Source organism: Scyliorhinus canicula, chromosome 17 (genome assembly GCF_902713615.1).
Source record: "Scyliorhinus canicula chromosome 17, sScyCan1.1, whole genome shotgun sequence".
Taxonomy (NCBI): domain Eukaryota; kingdom Metazoa; phylum Chordata; class Chondrichthyes; order Carcharhiniformes; family Scyliorhinidae; genus Scyliorhinus; species Scyliorhinus canicula.
In genome coordinates this window covers 17500349-17517759 of record NC_052162.1, presented here as the reverse complement: position 1 = coordinate 17517759, position 17411 = coordinate 17500349, and the positions used below count along the sequence as shown (strand labels likewise).

Below are 17411 nucleotides of genomic sequence, written 5' to 3'. Positions count from 1 at the left end.
ATCGAGGCAATAACCACAAGACTATAAGAAATAGGACCAGGAATAGACCATTCAGCCCTTCGAGCCCGGTCGGTCATTCAGTATGATCATGGCTGATCTAACACTTTTCTGCCTTCGCTCCATAACCCTTCCTGATGGAAAAACCGATCGATCTCGGCCATGAAAGTGTTCAAGGAGCCTGCCTCCACAGCTTCCTGGGGTAAAGCATCCCAGAGATACACCATTCTATGAGGGAAGAAATACTTCTTCAAATCAATCTTAAATGAGCACCCTGTTATTCTGTAACCATGCCCTCTAGTGTTAACACTGTTCCATGAGTGGAAATACCCTCCCAATATTTACCCTGTTTAAACCCCGAAGAATCTTACACGTTTCAACCGTATCACCTCTCATTCTTCTGAACTTTAAGGAGTGCAGACCCAACCTGTTTAACCTTTCCTCATATGGCAGTCTTCTATACCTGGGATCATCCGAGTAAACTGTACTGACGTCAGGAAAACGTAGTCAGACTGGTGAAATGGGTGGGTAGAGGTCAAATGAAATTTGAAGTGTCAAGTGATTCGTTTTGGTCAGAACAATGAAGCGAAGCAGCAGCGTGACACAATTCAAAACTGGGCAAATGGGATTGGTGGTGGTAAGGAACAGAGAGACCTGGAGGTGGTTATAAACAAATCATTGAAGATGGCAGGACAAGTTGGAATGGCTGGCGAACAATAACACAAAATCCTTAGCTTTGCAGGCAGTCCTCGACTTTATGACGTTTGAGTTATGACGCTTATAAATTAACACACTGTTTTGAATTTACAGCATCGATCCCGACTTTACAACTTCACGCCAGCACAGTGGAATGTGAGTGTTGGCCAAGTTTAATTGTCCGATTTTGACACCAGTTAAAAATTTGATATGTTTTACTATTCCAAATGCTTAGAGCATTGCTTTCCTCAGATATCACAGGGTAGCATTTCTACAGGAGTTGGCTATAACTTTAGATTTAGATTTATTGTCACGTGTACCGAGGTACAGTGAAAAGTGGTTGATAGCTTTAAGTTCCTGGGGGCCACCATGACCAACAGTCCATCACATTGATGGAACAGTCAAGAAAGCCCAACAATGTCTCTACTTCCGATGGAAGCTAAAGAAATTCAACATGGCTGCATCGACTCTCACATACTTCTACAGATGTGTGATAGAGAGCATCCTATCCGGCTGCGTTACAGCTTGGTATGGCAACTGCTCAGCCCAACATCGCAAGAAACTGCAGAGTGTGGTGAACTCAGCCCCAACGCATTACATAAGCTTGTCATCCTCCCGCTGCCTCAGGAAGGCAGACAGCATTGTCAGAGACCCCTCCCACCCAGCTTTGCCCTCTTCCAGACCCTTCCATCAAACAGAAGGTACAGAAGTCTGAAGACCTGCACATCCAGACATAGGAACAGCTTCTTCACCACAGCTACAAGAGTCCTCAATGACTCTCTCTTGGACTGATCTGTTCCCTGTAAGAACACTATTCATGACGCCCTATGCTGCTCTTGTTTGGCCTTGTTCCGCACTGTAACCAATCACTGTTTGACGATGTACCATTTGTCAATGTTCTCTGTTGATTATTCTTTTGTCTACTATGTGCGTACTGTGCACGTTCCCTTGGCTGCAGAAACTTTCACTGTACTTCGGTACATGCGACAATAAATATCAGATCGTTCCATTCATTAAATAAAAAGACAGACGATATACAAGATGTAAATACATAGACATAAGACATGGTGTGAAGAACGTTGAGGGAGAGATTATGTCATTGCACCACTAGTTTCTCTATCTCCCTCCTGTACTCTGACTCATCGTTGTTCGAGATTTGACCCACTACGGTCATGTCGTCAACAAACTTATAGATAGAGTTGGAGCCACATTTTGCCACACAGTCATGTTTTGGCAGAAAGGATCCTGGGGATTTATCAACAGATTAAACAGTTTCTATTCAACATGCCTCGGGCAGGGCTGGAGAAACAGAATCAAATAATGCAACATCTAGTAGTACGGTATTGGGTCACTGACCTCAACGAACCGGGGTAAACAATGCTGCCTTTCCCAGCTTATGGGAGCTAATACTCCATTTTTAACATTGCTCCTATTGGGAAATTGGTTCCGATTTATGAGGTTTCGACTTACGGTGAGGTTTCCAGGAACCAATTGTGTCGATATTGCGAGGACTGCCTGCATAAATAAAAGCGGAGAGTAAAAAAAGCTCGGAAATTGTGTTAAACCTTCATGAAACACGGGGTAAACGCCAGCTTGAGTTTCGTGTCAAGGCCTTAAAACAGGACACAGAGCAGATTGTATAGAATGGCATGAGGGATACAGGAGTTCAGTCATGCAGTAACTGGAGAAGCTGGGGCAGTTCTCCATGGAAGAGAGAGAGGTGAAAGTATAATCTGACAGAGGATTTCAAAATCATGGAGAGACTTTGAGTAAATAAGGGGGAGCGGTTTTCAGTGACAGAAAGGTGGTTAACCAGATGATACAGATTTAAGATAATTGGCAAAAGAACTGGAGGGATGAGAGGAAAAAGTTTTTTACACCATGGGCGCCCGATTTAGTGTCGCGACAAGGCCGTTAAATCCCACGAGAGGTCTCCCACGAGCTTCGCGCCTTGCGGGACATCACGATCTGGACCTCGCTCTCACTGGGCTCATTTAAATATGCACTCGCCAGATTCTCCTGACACCCTGAAACTAACAGCCTCTCCAGCGAGCCCTTGACTGGGCGCCATTTAGTACTGGTCCACACAAATGTAACAGCATCTGGGGGGGGTCTCGCAGGCTATTGGAGACCCCTGGGTGGTTGGACGCAGGGCAGGGTGGCACCCTGGCTCTCCCTCTGGCATGGCCAGCCAGGTCGGGGCACAGCCGGAATGCCAGCTGTCCAATCGGATAGCTCTTTCAAAGAGACAGCACAGACACACAAAGGACTGAATGGCCTCTCTCTGTGCTGCATCATGATTGGCAAAAGTTAATGCTCTTCTTCTTTGGATTATATTCTAAATATTCTGTAATCGGCAACCTTGTCCAAGGCTTCCATTGTTTAAAAAGATATTTATTGTGTATTCCCTTTGTCTTATTTTCCAATGACAGTGAGTTGGATTGTGTGAGCCTCTCTCATGGTTCAGAGACCGCAAGCCTGGATCTTCAGTTCACTCCTCTCTCAACCCTTTCCAGTGCATCGAGAATCCTTTTCCAGGTAGGCTGGCCAAAGCTGAACGCGGTAGCCTAGAATTTGAAATGGATCTGTACAATGGCAGTACATGTTCTGATTTGAAATCCCACCTTCCTGGCGAGTGATAAACTTGATTTAACTTTGTGCAAATTACTTCACATTGATGGGAGTTCGATCAATGTTCACTTCTAATCTGTGACAGCCTCAGACTGTAGCACCTCGGCCGGAATTCTCCAGCCATTGGGATTCTCTTTTTCCGCTGGCAGCACATTCCCGCCTGTGGGTTTCCTGGTGGCGGGGGGGGGGTGGCTTCAATGGGAACTCCCATTGACAAGCGGTGGGAGAATCCCGCCACCAGCGAGCGGCACGCTGCTGAGAAACACACGGCTGGGGGTCCGGATAACCCAGCCCCTGATATAACCCTCTGCTTGAATTGTCCCCAATCCCACGACCATAATTCCAGATTTATCGAATTCAAATGTGTGCCTTTAATTTCAAACTACATTAAATAGGAGCCCCTTCAATCACCAGGGGTTGGATTCCCTGGTCGGCGACACCAAAATCGCATTTGCCAATCGGCCGGAGAATCACAGTTCCCGACCAAATCGGGAGGGGGGGTGGCACTTTTACGAATCTCCGCCCCTCCAAAGTGGCGTACTTGGAGTACACCGCGCCACGAATCGACGGCCTCAGGATATTGCCTGAGGCCCACCTTCCCGACGCTCCGCCCCCCCCGACCGACCGAGTTCCCGACGGCGACGGTCGGGTGTGTTCCCATCCGTCTGGAACTCCGCATGGAGCTGCAGACTCAGTCCAGCCACGCCACAGAAGGGGTAGGGCCGATCCGTGGGCAGGGGGGGAGGGACAGTGGGGCGTGGCCCGGGGCTCGCGAGCCGGCCAAAGGAGGGGGACACTATTTTGCGGGCCAGGTCCGCGAGCGGCCTCCACCATGAACTGATGAGTGGAAATGTTCAGAATGATACAGCTGGAAAAGGGGTGTATGTGTGTGTGTGTGGAGGATGTGGGGCAGAACAGAAGGACAGGAGGGATCAATCAGAGCAAAGGAGAGATTGACAAAGGTGCAATGGACATAAGACAAAGGGGGTTGTTAATGGTGCCGTTAAGAACTGATGAGTGCTTATAGTGGCCAGCGGTAAGGTAACAGAATTAATAGGAGGACAAAGATCAGTGCTCAGTGGAAGAAACACTGGGCACTCTTTACGAGGATGAATTCTGTCACGAGTGGATCCCACAAGAAACCTCTTAATTTCACTGTTTGTAATTTTTGGAAAGGAACAATATTTGATGGACTGTCGCTTTCTTTTTAATGTTCCCTGCCCTTTGAGGGATGTGAGTTTTGCTTAACTCCATATTCCCAACAGATTACCACAAAAGGATTCCAGTATTATCCAACTGTTTGTTTCAAATTGTAGTTAATGTTTGGATAAGGCTTGAACATCAACAGGAAGAATCCATCAGCTCACCGACTTTTTTTTTTTAATACGATTATCCAGTACCATCTAATACCCTAAACTCATCGTTTAGTTAACTGGGGCTATCTTTCATAGGAATTGGTGATAGTCAGTCCTTCCTCTTGTGCCTTTCTTTGAAGAAAGGGAGTGGGGGGGCAGGACTTAACTCAATCTGTAATCCCACATGACGCTCTACATAGAGACGGCCCCATCAAGTTATTTTTGACTGTTTACCTAGAGGCCACCTGTGGTTTATACCCCTGTGAAATTGTCTTCAGTGTGATTGACACCAGCCACAATAAAATATATCTCCCAACTCTCAGACATTGATCAAGACATCGTACACAAGCAACTGTTGTAAAAAAAAACTGTATATAAAATACACATGGGCGGCACGGTAGCACAGTGGTTAGCATAGTTGCTCCAGGGTCCCAGGTCCGATTCCCGCTTGGGTCACTGTCTGTGCAGAGTCTGCACGTTCTCCCAGTGTCTGCGTGGGTTCCCTCCGGGTGCTCCAGTTTCCTCCCACAGTCCAAAGATGTGCAGGTTAGGTGGATTGGCCATGCTAAATTGCCCCTATTGTCCAAAAAGGCTGGGTGGGGTTACTTGTGGATGGGGTGGAAGTGTAGGCTTAGGTGGGGTGCTCTTTCCAAGAGCCGGTGCAGACTCGATGGGCCTCCTTCTGCACTGTAAATTCTATGATTTTATGATGCTACAACACATGATATATAAAATTGCAACAAATACAAGAAAAGTGATTTATTTGGGGGGGGGGGATTGATTTTCTGTTCCACAATTTATTTTTCCACATATCTAAAAGTGACAATACCCAAAAAAGCAACATTACAATAAAGACTAGGGAATTAAAAGTAATATTTTCCAGGTACCTCAGTCAGCGAGCAGATACTTTTTCCATTTTCCCATATCACAATGGTTCTGCAGTCTCTTCCCATCTATCCGACGGTGGCCATCAAGGAATCAGTTCATCAGGAATATCTACCATCCAGACATCCTTACGCCCTCGCGCTGGGATTGGCTCGAGCAGCCATCGGGGATTGGATAAAGTGGTGAGATATTTGTGCTCCAGCCCTTGTAGGACAGCACGTTTCTCCAACTTCCTCATTTCCTCCAAACCCGAGTCACCCAGACAGAGCCAAGTGTCTCCAACATCGACCAAGCCTACAGTGCACATGGGGAGAGGTTTTAGTTTGGACAACATCGACGGTTAGATGTGTTCATCGTCAAACTGAACCTGACCATTAAAGATGAGGGTCTGCTGGGGAGGGGGAATTCTTAAACAAGAAGGATCCATTTTTCTAAGCTGTCCCAATCTTTATATCAGCAATAAAAGCCAAGGGTTCAAATGATGCAATCCTCACACAGAAACTTAGATATTCTCAATGAAAACAACACCGTGGGTCCACCTTCACCACAAGGACTGCGGCGGTTCAAGAAGGCAGCTGACCAACATATCGAGGGCAATTAGGGGTGGGCAACAAATGCCGGCTTCGTCAGTGACGCCTACATCCCATAAAAAATGAATTATAAAATGAAAGATGCCCCGACATCTGATTTAGTTTCAAAGTCCTTCTCCCTCCCCCCACCCTGACTATGCTTTCCCTATTCACCTCTGATGCTCGATCAATGACTCCAGAAGCGAGATTGGACGACAATTGAAGGCTTTATTGGACTAGATGTTTTCCCCAGCAGAGCAGGTACAGAATGCAGCAGCTGGGGGGACACAGATTCTTATACTCCGCCTTACTGGGCGGAACCAGCATGCAGGCTTCACCAATGATCTTCCTGTCTGAGGTATCTCCCACACCAATGATCTTACAGCCTCAACCTAAGTACCGCAATACCCAATACCGACTACCACAAGCTCCAACTGTGCCTCCAGCAGAGAAGAATAGATGGATTACCCCACCTCAGAGCCACAGGGTATGGTTATGCTCTCCTCCCTTATACCTCCCTGCTTCCCTTCCCCACACTGTTGATAACGTTACTGGTGACTCAGCAACACCTGGCAATTCACAGTCCAGGGAAGCCCCCTTGAGTTCCGTTGCGATACAGTGGCCGTGTTGGGTGACAGAGTGAACACTGTCTACTGTACATCACAGCAAGGCTGCTGACCTGGCACCAGGTTTTGTAGCAGTCAATCCAGCAGACAAATCCACTTGATTATTATCTTACAACAATCATCAGTTTAAGCAATCTGATTTGTACTATTGAGCCAATTTACAATTACGGCAAACCCGACAGTGCAGAAGGAAGCCATTCGGCCCATCGAGTTTGCACCGTTACTCTGAAAGAGCACCCAACCTAGGCCCACTCACCTGCCCTATCACCTTAACCCAGTAACCCCACCTAACCTTTTGGACACTAAGGGGCCATTTCGCATGGCCAATCCACCTAACCTGCACATCTTTGTACTGTGGGAGGAAGCCGGAACATTCGGCGGAAATCCACACAGACACGGGGAGAACGTGCAAACTCCACGCAGACAGTGACCCAAGGTCGAAATTGAACCCGTGTCCCTGCTGCTGTGAGGCAGCAGTGCTAGCCACTGTGCCACCGTAATATTGTTTTTTTTAATATAAATTTAGAGTACCCAATTCATTTTTTCCAATTAAGGGCGTTTTAGCATGGCCAATCCACCTACCCTGCACATCTTTGGGTTGTGGGGGCAAAACCCACGCAAACACGGGGAGAATGTGCAAACTCCACATGGACAGTGACCCGTGAGGCAGCAGTGCTAACCACTGCACCACCATGCTTCCCCATGCCCTAATATTGTTAAAGTAAACCAGAGTAATGGCGCTAAGTCACGTGGTCCAGGAAACTCTCAACGACTCACAGTTATACAGAGCCTCATCATTAGCTGCCAGCACTTCAGTCATCTAGGATCCAAGCTCTGGGATTGTCTCGCCTTCTCTGCCTGTCCATTTCCAGAGGTTTGGGTTATTGCTGCTGGATTATTGCTGCTATTATCTTCCCCTTTGCCTCTCTGCTGATTTCTATCTGATTACACTCCTGCGAAGAGCCTTGGGAAATTTTTCTGCACGAGAGGCTCTGTATAATTATGAGTGGTTGAGAATTACTGGGGTCATATAACTTAGTGCCATTACTCTGGTTTACTTGAACAGTGTTTAGCGTAATTGTAAATTGACTTAATGGTACAAATTATTAAGCTGTTTAAATTGATGATTGTTGTAAAAGAAGTAATCAAGTGGATTTGTCTGCTGTATTTACTGTTACAAGACCTGCTGCCAGATCAGGGCAAAGTGAAAAGTCAGAGTCAGAAGTATGATTAGTCCGGAGAGGATTGAAGGTTGTTACAGAGGCAGGGAGAGGCAAAACAATGAACGGACTGAAACGTGAGGATGGGAATTTTCAACTGTAGGCTTAGGGGACTGAAGCCTACATAGTACACTAAGAACAATGGATATGGGTGGGATTTGGACATGGAGTTATGTTACAGTGGGCAGAGCATTTGGAAACAAGCTGAAGTTTACAAAGACTGGAGGGTAGAACAACACAGCACAGGAACAGGCCCTTCGGCCCTCCAAGATAGGATGCCAGTGAGGAGATGACACATGCGTGGATAAAGTCAAATATTCAATCCCTGGAACACTTGTGGACCTCAGGCACGATAGGAAAGGGGTGGCCTCAGCATCCTAGAGACTGGAGGAATTGCTAGGCAACTGCCGGATGCTGGTAAATGCAGAAAAGAGCTGCAGCATAACACCTGCCTTTCAGAAATCAGAACGTGGAGAAAATAACAGCAATTGACCCCCCATCCATCCGTGGGAAACTTTCTTCTTACTAACAAAATACCACTTTATCTTTATCATTTTGCTGTGCGCAAATTAGTAGCTGTGTTCCTCACGTTACAGCATTTCAAAAGTACTTTCTTGGTTGGTTATCTGAGTTATCTCTTTTCCTCTTAGCCTAGTGTCAAACCCGTACATGTCCAATTGTGAAAAGGTATGTTTGTGATCGGCAATAGCTGTTGACAAATAGATAGATGATAGTTAGTGTAATAACCCTTAATGGGCTCGTGGGACTGGTAGAATTCCAGCTTTGCCCCGAGCACGGTAGCACAATAGTTAGCACTGTGGCTTCACAGCGGGAGGGTCCCAGGTTCGATTCCCTGCTGGGTCAATGTCTGTGCGGAGCCTGCACGGTTCTCCCCATGTCTGCGTGGGTTTCCTCCGGGTGCTCCGGTTTCCTCCCAGTCCAAAGATATGCAGGTTAGGTGGATTGGCCATGCTAAATTGCCCTTAGTGTCCAAAAAGGTTAGGAGTGGTTATTGGGTTACGGGGATAGGGTGGAATTGTGGGCTTAAGGTGAGTCGGTGCAGACTCGATGGGCCGAACGGCCTCCTTCTGCACTGTATGTTCTTTGTATGTTCTAAAACTGGCTTGGCCTGGGACCTCCATAGTGGGTGTTCCTTTGACCTTAAATAGACTCAAGTTAACTTATCTTCTTGGGCCTTCTGGATCTTTATAGTTAGCACAGGAAGAAATGACAGTGAACAAGTTAAAAAAACTTTGAAGCACTAATGTTATTTAGTTTAGGACAACTCAAAATTCGCATTTCTAGATTTAAGTGGAACAAAATGTGAGTGTAATATCTGACTTCGAGTGGTGTACTTGCTGTGTGTGAGAATAATATTTCCTCATCTCCGTCTCCCGCCTCAGCGGTGACTGTGAGAGGACGGGTGTGCTAGGTGAGAAAGTGGGTGTGCTAGGTGAGAAAGTGGGTGTGCTAGGTGAGAAAGTGGGTGTGCTGGGTGAGAAAGTGGGTGTGCTCGGTGAGAAAGTGGGTGTGCTCGGTGAGAAAGTGGGTGTGCTCGGTGAGAAAGTGGGTGTGCTGGGTGAGAAAGTGGGTGTGCTAGGTGAGAAAGTGGGTGTGCTGGGTGAGAAAGTGGGTGTGCTCGGTGAGAAAGTGGGTGTGCTCGGTGAGAAAGTGGGTGTGCTGGGTGAGAAAGTGGGTGTGCTAGGTGAGAAAGTGGGTGTGCTAGGTGAGAAAGTGGGTGTGCTGGGTGAGAAAGTGGGTGTGCTAGGTGAGAAAGTGGGTGTGCTAGGTGAGAAAGTGGGTGTGCTAGGTGAGAAAGTGGGTGTGCTAGGTGAGAAAGTGGGTGTGCTAGGTGAGAAAGTGGGTGTGCTAGGTGAGAAAGTGGGTGTGCTGGGTGAGAAAGTGGGTGTGCTAGGTGAGAAAGTGGGTGTGCTAGGTGAGAAAGTGGGTGTGCTAGGTGAGAAAGTGGGTGTGCTAGGTGAGAAAGTGGGTGTGCTAGGTGAGAAAGTGGGTGTAAGAGTTTGGAGCCTGTGCCAGACTCCCATTTACACAACTAATCCAAATCTTAAGATGGAGCAGAATTGTGGAATCCCTCATCTTACCTACAATCACTCCTCTGCCAAACTTCTCCCCTTCGTCCAGTAGGCTCTGTATGTGGGAGTGGCTCATTCCCAATGTTTGAGTGAGGATGTCCCTCCATCCCAGGTCCTCCCAATCCTTGTGCGCGACGTGAATGGCCAGGGTGCAACCCTGCAAGTCAGCCAGCAGAGGCCGCCAGCGGGTTTCCACTGTCTTCACACTGTTCATGATCAGGCCTGCGTATGGCTGGCGGAATGAGAGGCAGCCAACTTTCATTTGGGACAATAAAGGGACAACTACAGCAGACCTGTTTCCGATCCGAATCTGCAGGAAAAAGATACACAAGCATCAGTCTCGTCCACGAATGCTGTTGACCCAAAGTTTTTAATTGAAAAGAAAACAGTGTTTTGTTATTTTTTCGGTTGAGATATAAATTGACGAGATCAATTTATTTTGGACTCTAAATAGCAAGTTGCTAGAGTCTAGGTTTAAGGCCTAATTTGTATTTCACTTCCAATTATAAGCAGAGATCAGCTCTGTGTTCCAGTTTCTGCATACCCCTTCTGGTGCATTCCCTACCCCTACAAGTCAATAAAATAAACAGTCATTGGCTGGGTAACGGTCTGATTGATCAGCGACAGACGAAACAAACTCAAGACAGAGTATGGATTGTTTTGCAGCTTTCGAGGGCGGCGCGGTAGCACAGTGGTTAGCACTGTTGCTTCACAGCACCAGGGTCGCAGGTTCGATTCCCGGCTTGGGTCACTGTCTGTGCGGAGTCTGCACCTTCTCCCCGTGTCTGCGTGGGTTTCCTCCGGGTGCTCCGGTTTCCTCCCACAAGTCCGGAAAGACTGTTAGGTTAATTCGACATTCTGAATTCTCCCTCTGTGTACCCGAACAGGTTCCGGAATGTGGCGACTCGGGGATTTTCACAGTAACGTCATTGCAGTGTTAATGTAAGCCAACATGTGACAATAAAGATCATTATTATTTTTTTTAATAACATACCCGGTTGTACAATGACGAACTCCCCAGTCCCCAAATTTTTGAAAACCAATAGTTTGTTCGCTAGACTCTGTCTCCAATGAGATTCATTGCTGTCCATAAACTGCATTTTGCTCAGCCTTTCGAAAGTTATTCACCCGGAATATTCCAAAGTTAGTGAAGGAATGAGAGACAATCAATGCTAAATAGAATCAGTGCAATATTAAAAAGGGGGTTCACAAACCTAAGGGGCTTGGGGTGTTTGTGTGTAAACCCTTGAAGGTGGTAGGACAGGAACGAAGGGGTTTGTCTTATGAGGAAATGTTGAGCAAGTTGGGCCTATACGCGTTGGGAGTTTAGAGGAATGAGAGGTCATCTTATTGAAACATGTAAGATTCTGAGGGGGTAGATGCTGCGAGAGTGTTTCCCCCCGGGGGAATCTAGAACTAGGGGGCACAATTTCAAAATAAAGCGTCTCCCATTTATGGTGGATATGGGGAGGAACGTTTTTCTCAAGAGGGTCATTAGTCTGTGGAATTCTCTTCCCCTGAGAGCAGAGCAGGCCGGATCATTGAATATGTTGCTGAGCTAGACAGATTTTGGACTGATAAGGGAGTCGATGTTTATGGGGGACAGACTGGAAAGTGGCGTTTAGGCCATTATCAGATCGGCCATGATCTTATCGAATGACAGAGTGGGGCACGATGGGCTGAATGGCCTACTCCTGCTTCTATTTCTAATGTTCTCATGATCCTCGGGCAGGTTAACAAAACAGTTAATAAAGAATAATTCCGGGAATGAGAGATTACAATTGAGTGGTTAGAATGGAGAACGGTGGCGCAGTGGGTTAGCCCTGCTGCCTCACAGCGCCGAGGTCCCAAGTTCGATCCCCGGCTCTGGGTCGCTGTCCGTGTGGAGTTTACACATTCTCCTCGTGTTTGAGTGGGTTTCATCCCCACAACCCAAAGATGTGAGTCTAGGTGGGTTGATCACGCTAAATTGCCCCTTAATTGGAAAAACAAAAGGAATTGGATACACTAAATTTGCTTTAAAAAAGGGGAAAAAAAGAATGGGGTATTCCTTCAAGATCACACAAGGCTAAGAGGAGATTGATACAGGTATTTAAAATCACGAAGGGTTTAGAGTGTATGAAGAGGAACTATTTCCAATGGCTGAAGGGTTGATACCAAGAGGACGCAGAGTCGAGGTAATTGGCTAAAGAACCAGAGACGGCATAGAATCATAGAATTCACAGTGCAGAACCTTTGTGGGTTGTGGGACTGAGACCCACACAGACAGGGGGAATATGTGCAAACTCCACAGTGACCCGGGGCCAGGATCAAACCCGGTTCCTCAGCACCATGAGGCAGCGGTGTTAACCACTGCACCACCGTACTGCCCGTAACATGAGGGCATTTTATTTTAATACAAACAGGTAGTCAGGCTTCCGAATGCACTGCTTGTTAGGGTGGTCAATACAGATCCAAAAGGGGCAGCACGGTGGCTCAGTGGGTTAGCCCTGCTGCCTCACGGCGCTGAGGTCCCAGGTTCGATCCCGGCTCTGGGTCACTGTCCGTGTGGGGTTTGCACATTCTCCCTGTGTTTGCGTGGGTTTCGCCCCCACAACCCAAAGATGTGCAGGGTAGGTGGATTGAACAGGCTAAATTGCCCTTTAAATGGAAAAAATAAATTGGGTAATCTAAATTTTAAAAAAATTAAAAAAAATACAGATCCAAAAGTAACTCTCAAAGGCAATTGGATGAATATTGAAGAAGAAAAGGATTGCAGGGATCTTGGAAAAGAACAGGGGAATGGAACCACCTCTTTGAAAGAGCTGGCACAAACTCGATGGGCCAAATGTCCATCGCCTATGCTGTTGAAATTCAATAGGATGATTCCGAGAATTGTTCCTGTTCATCTATGCTGGTACATCCCCACTCTGGAATGATCTAATCCCTTTTCCCGGCTCTTTCCTCATACCCCTTAAAGGTTATTGTTTAAAAAAAAATGTTTCTCCAATTTCCTCTTGGATAATTCACATTCCATCTTCCAATAATCGTTTTGTAGCAAAATAAAACGTCGTAATTCCAGCACTAATCCCAAATTGATGCTGCCTTGTTACCAGCTCACCGGCCAATCAAAACCCTCTTTTACTATTTATCCTTCCAAACCTTTTGGGAATTATCAAAGCATCTATTAGCTTGATTTCCCATAACCTTTTCCAATCTCATAATCAAATCCCAGTTGTATTAGCAGAGTAAATCTACACTGCACTATTTCCATGGATCTAATTTCTGTTCTATAATAACATGCTTAAAATTGCCCACAATATCTTTTCCAAACGCGTCTCGTACAGATTCACCACCCACTCACTTCTTGTGTATAAACCCCAGGGTGTGGTTTGACTTGTTTTAGGCTAAAGCATTTTTCCACTCGCAATCTTTCTGTTAAAGATCTTTTGGCTGGTTCCTCAAATTGTTTGGCTATTTAGCTGTTAAACGTCTATTTATGTTCCGTGTCTTTTGCTTCCCATCGGAACGTACTCATCGTGATCGATTTATCACCGATCTGCTGATTCTTCTATTGTGCCGATATCCTCCTGCAGTCGCTCACACGTTCAGCCTCTCAATTTAGCAAAGCTAAAACCCTTCTCCCACCCCACTCCTGTGATGTCCTACAGTTAGCAAATTAAGGAATTATTCCCTTGCTGGCCACGTCCAAATCATTTCGCACCATGATCTGGGGCGATTCTGGAAGGAGAAAACTGCCACTGCGAGGTAGATTTAAAGGGATGAGGGATATAGAAAGGGCTGTTCCAAATTGGGGAAGATGTAGGAGCAGAAGTGGGCCATTCGGCCCATCGAGTCTTCTCCGCCATCCAATGAGATCATGATTGATGTGATATGATCATCCTCAACTCCAATTTCCCGCCTTATCCTCATAACCCTTGATTAAAAATGTCTATATCAGCCCTGAACATACCCAACAGCCCAGCCTCGACATTTCTCTGCGGTAAAGAATTCCACAGATTCACTACCCTCTGGAAGAAATTCCTCCTCATCTCTGTCTTAAATGAGCGACCTCTTTCTCTGGTCCTAGACTCTCCCACAAGAGGAAACCTCCTCTCAGCATCTCCCCAGACAAGCTCACTGAGAATCCGATATGTCTCAATAATAATAATTTTCATTATTGTCACAAGTAGGCTTAAATGAACACTGCAATGAAGTTACTGTGATAATCCCCGAGTCGCCACATTCTGGCGCCTATTCGGGTACACGGAGGGAGAAATCAGAATGTCCAATTCATGTAACAGCACGTCTTTCTGGACCTGGGAGAGGAAACCAGAGCACCTGGAGGAAACCCACGCAGACACGGAAACCCACGCAGACACGTAAGCCGGCATTCCAGCAACAGCCGACGTGAGCACCTTTAACACAGCACTTTAAAAGAGCATCAGCCAAGATAATGTAGCGGGAAAACCACATAGAAAAATATTAGAACAGGTGGTCAGAGGTAGATTTTAAGAAGTGCCTCAAAAGAAGAGAGGGAGAGGTGGAGGGGTTGAGAGAGGCAATTCCAGAGCTTAGAATCCTGGTGGGGGAAGGCACGACCACCGATGCTGCAGTCATTAAACTAGGGCAAAAAAAGCGGAGGGGCGAGATGGTGGCATCGTGGTGATGTCATTTAACCAGTAACCCACAGGCCCAGAATAAGGAACTAGGGACGTGGGTTGGAATCCCAGTTTGGCAGCTGGTGGAAATTAAATTCCACAGAATCCCTACCGTGCAGAAGGAGGCCATTCTGCCCATCGAGTCTGCACCGACGCTCTGAAAGTGCACATCAACCAGGCTCCCACACAATCCCTGCAGCCCCATAACCTCACTTAACCCGCATATTGCTGGACTAAGAGGCAATTTAACCCGGCCTATCCACCTAACCTGCACATCTTTGGGCCTCTTTGCACATCTTTATTCAATTAATAAATCTGGAATCGAAAAGCTGGTCTCGGTATTGTGACAATTACAACCATCATCAATTGTCGTAAAAATCCACCTGACTCACTACCATCCTTTAGGGGAGGGAAATCTGCTGTCGTTACCTGGTCTGGCCGGACACGTGACTCCGGACCCACTTAATGCAGTTGACTCAGAATTACACGGGTGATTAGGGATGGGCATCAAAAGCTGGCCCTGCCAGCAACACCCACATCCTGTGAAAGAATAATGGCAACAAATGATCTTGGGAGGATCGTGGGGCATTTCAGAGGCAGGGAGGGCGAGGCAATCCGAGTTGGAGAATTTTTTAAAAATCAAAGCATTACCAGCTTGCAAACCGATGTAGGCCAGCATGCGAGCAGAGGCTGACTGGTAAATGGGACTTGGTGTGAGTAAGGATAGGGACAGCAGTGTTTTGGGTAAGCCCAAATTTACAAAGGATAGATCAGCAAGGACTGCGTCAGAACGGTCTGAGCCTCGAGGTAACAAAAACATCTTGTTCCATAAAGTGAAACACAGTTGCAGCATAAGCAGAATTGCTTTGTTTTTTAAAGTACCCAATTCACCTTTTCCGATTAAGGGGCAATTTAACGTGGCCAATCCACTACCCTGCACAGCTTTGTGTTGTGGGGGCAAAACCCACGCAAACACGGGGAGAATGTACAAACTCCACACGGACAGTGACCCAGAGCCGGAATCGAACCTGGGACCTCGGCGCCGTGAGGCAGCAGGGCTAACCACTGTGCTGCCCCGACAATGAAATATTAAAGATGGGTTTAAACCATTATTAGTAGAACTTACCCGGACACCCCGGGGTGGGGTAGCGGGGTGTTAGGTCCAATTCCTGGTCAATACACAATATTGCGGGGAGGCCACATGCAATGGGATTATTTACAACCATCATTTAACGAGAAAGAAAAACCTTTTGTGAACTCTAGACTGACCTTTTTCATGGAACACCAGGGCTGCAGAGGGATCCTCTGTGTACTGACCACATTGACCAATCGAACCAGAATCACAGGTTACGGTCTGACTGTACCCTACAGTGAAAATGAATAGAGGATCTATTCTCACACACACCGGGCGGCCTTCTCTACTGCCTGCAGCCTGCAAACTTAAACAGGAACTGCCAGCCCAAACCAATTCATTATGCTAACATCAACGATTTAACATAGGCAGGCCTAAGCAATCAGCGACAGATGCCCATAGGCAATTGTCAGTGAAAAATAGGTGATGGTTTGGAGTGACGAAAGGCCATTTAGCCCTTTGCTCTCTCCTTTCACACAAACTCAACCTGTTTAAATAAGAGCAAAACGCTGCAGAAGCTAATCTTGGCTGTCTGTAAAACTTTAGACAGACAACGATATCTGAGTGATGCCCTGGGGACGCTGAGCGATTTTTAAAAAAATATATATATATATATATATATATTTCTTCTTGGAATATGAGTCACTGTCGAGGTCAGCGTTTATTCCCAGTCCATGACTCTAATTGTCCTTGAGAAGATTGTGGTGTTCAGTTTATATTTTGACCTTGCAATGATCTGAACTGCTTACTGTTGTGGACTGTATTCTGCTCCAGCCAGCCCAGTAACTGAGTGTATCAGAAAGACTGGTAAAATTCAAACACAATGGTGGCTTCAATTTTAAAGCATTTCTGTCAAAAACCCAGTGATTGACTGCCACCAATCTTCCTTACATACTAACTGGAATCAGTTTATGAACACTGTACAATACTGTCACTTAACCATTTTAAGCCTGCAGCTTGACTCCTTGGTTCCTCATGCACAAAATACCCTGAACACACCCGTTCATCTGCACACTTGCGATTGGCCCGCCCGCACTCAAACCGCTCCATCACCTCCCACAGATATTCCCACTCTACCGGGTCAAACACCTTCTCCGCATCCATCGCTACCGCCACCTCTACCTCCTTCTCCTCCAAAGGAATCGTAATTACATTGATTGCCTCCTCACATTCGCCGACAGCTGCCTCCCTTTCACGAAACCCGTTCGGTCCTCGTCCATCATCCCCGAGGACGCAGTCCTCGATTCGCGAAGCCGGCACCTTCGCCAAAAACTTAGCATCTACGTTCAGTAATGATATGAGGCGGTATAACCCGCACTGCTCTGGATTGTTAAACTCAGGGAGGTGGAAGCCTGTGGTAGTGTAGGGGTAGTTCCCCCTCTCCCTCGCCTCGTTGTATGCTCTCACCAGCAGTCCTCCCCCAAACCTTTTATAAAACTCCACCTGGAACCCACCCAGCCCGGGGCCTTCCCTGCCTGCATCGCCCCCGTACTCTCCATTATCTTCCGCAGCCCAATTCCTTTGGGCCCCCAATCTCTGCAGCAACTCTTCCGCCACCTTGGGAAAA

General features: G+C 46.8%; 1 protein-coding gene across 4 annotated transcripts in view; it reads right to left on the bottom strand.

The window, feature by feature from the left end:
* The window catches only part of zgc:110222 (uncharacterized protein LOC550336 homolog), a 47433-nt gene extending 31131 nt beyond the window's left edge, over window positions 1-16302 (bottom strand). For 2 of the 4 annotated variants that reach the window (XR_005457663.1, XR_005457664.1), the window contains exons 1-3: window positions 15982-16296; window positions 10082-10382; window positions 5567-5858 (exon numbers count right to left, since the gene is read on the bottom strand). Coding sequence is in view for 2 of the 4 variants with exons in the window: in XM_038774998.1 (XP_038630926.1) it covers window positions 5650-5858; window positions 10082-10382; window positions 15982-15990 (519 nt within the window). In the remaining 2 variants the exon portion in view is untranslated. Of the gene's footprint in view, window positions 1-5566; window positions 5859-10081; window positions 10383-15141; window positions 15253-15981 lie in introns of those variants that run through there. The other 2 variants (XM_038774999.1, XM_038774998.1) reach the window with 2 other exon arrangements.
* Window positions 16303-17411: the final 1109 nt, after the last annotated feature.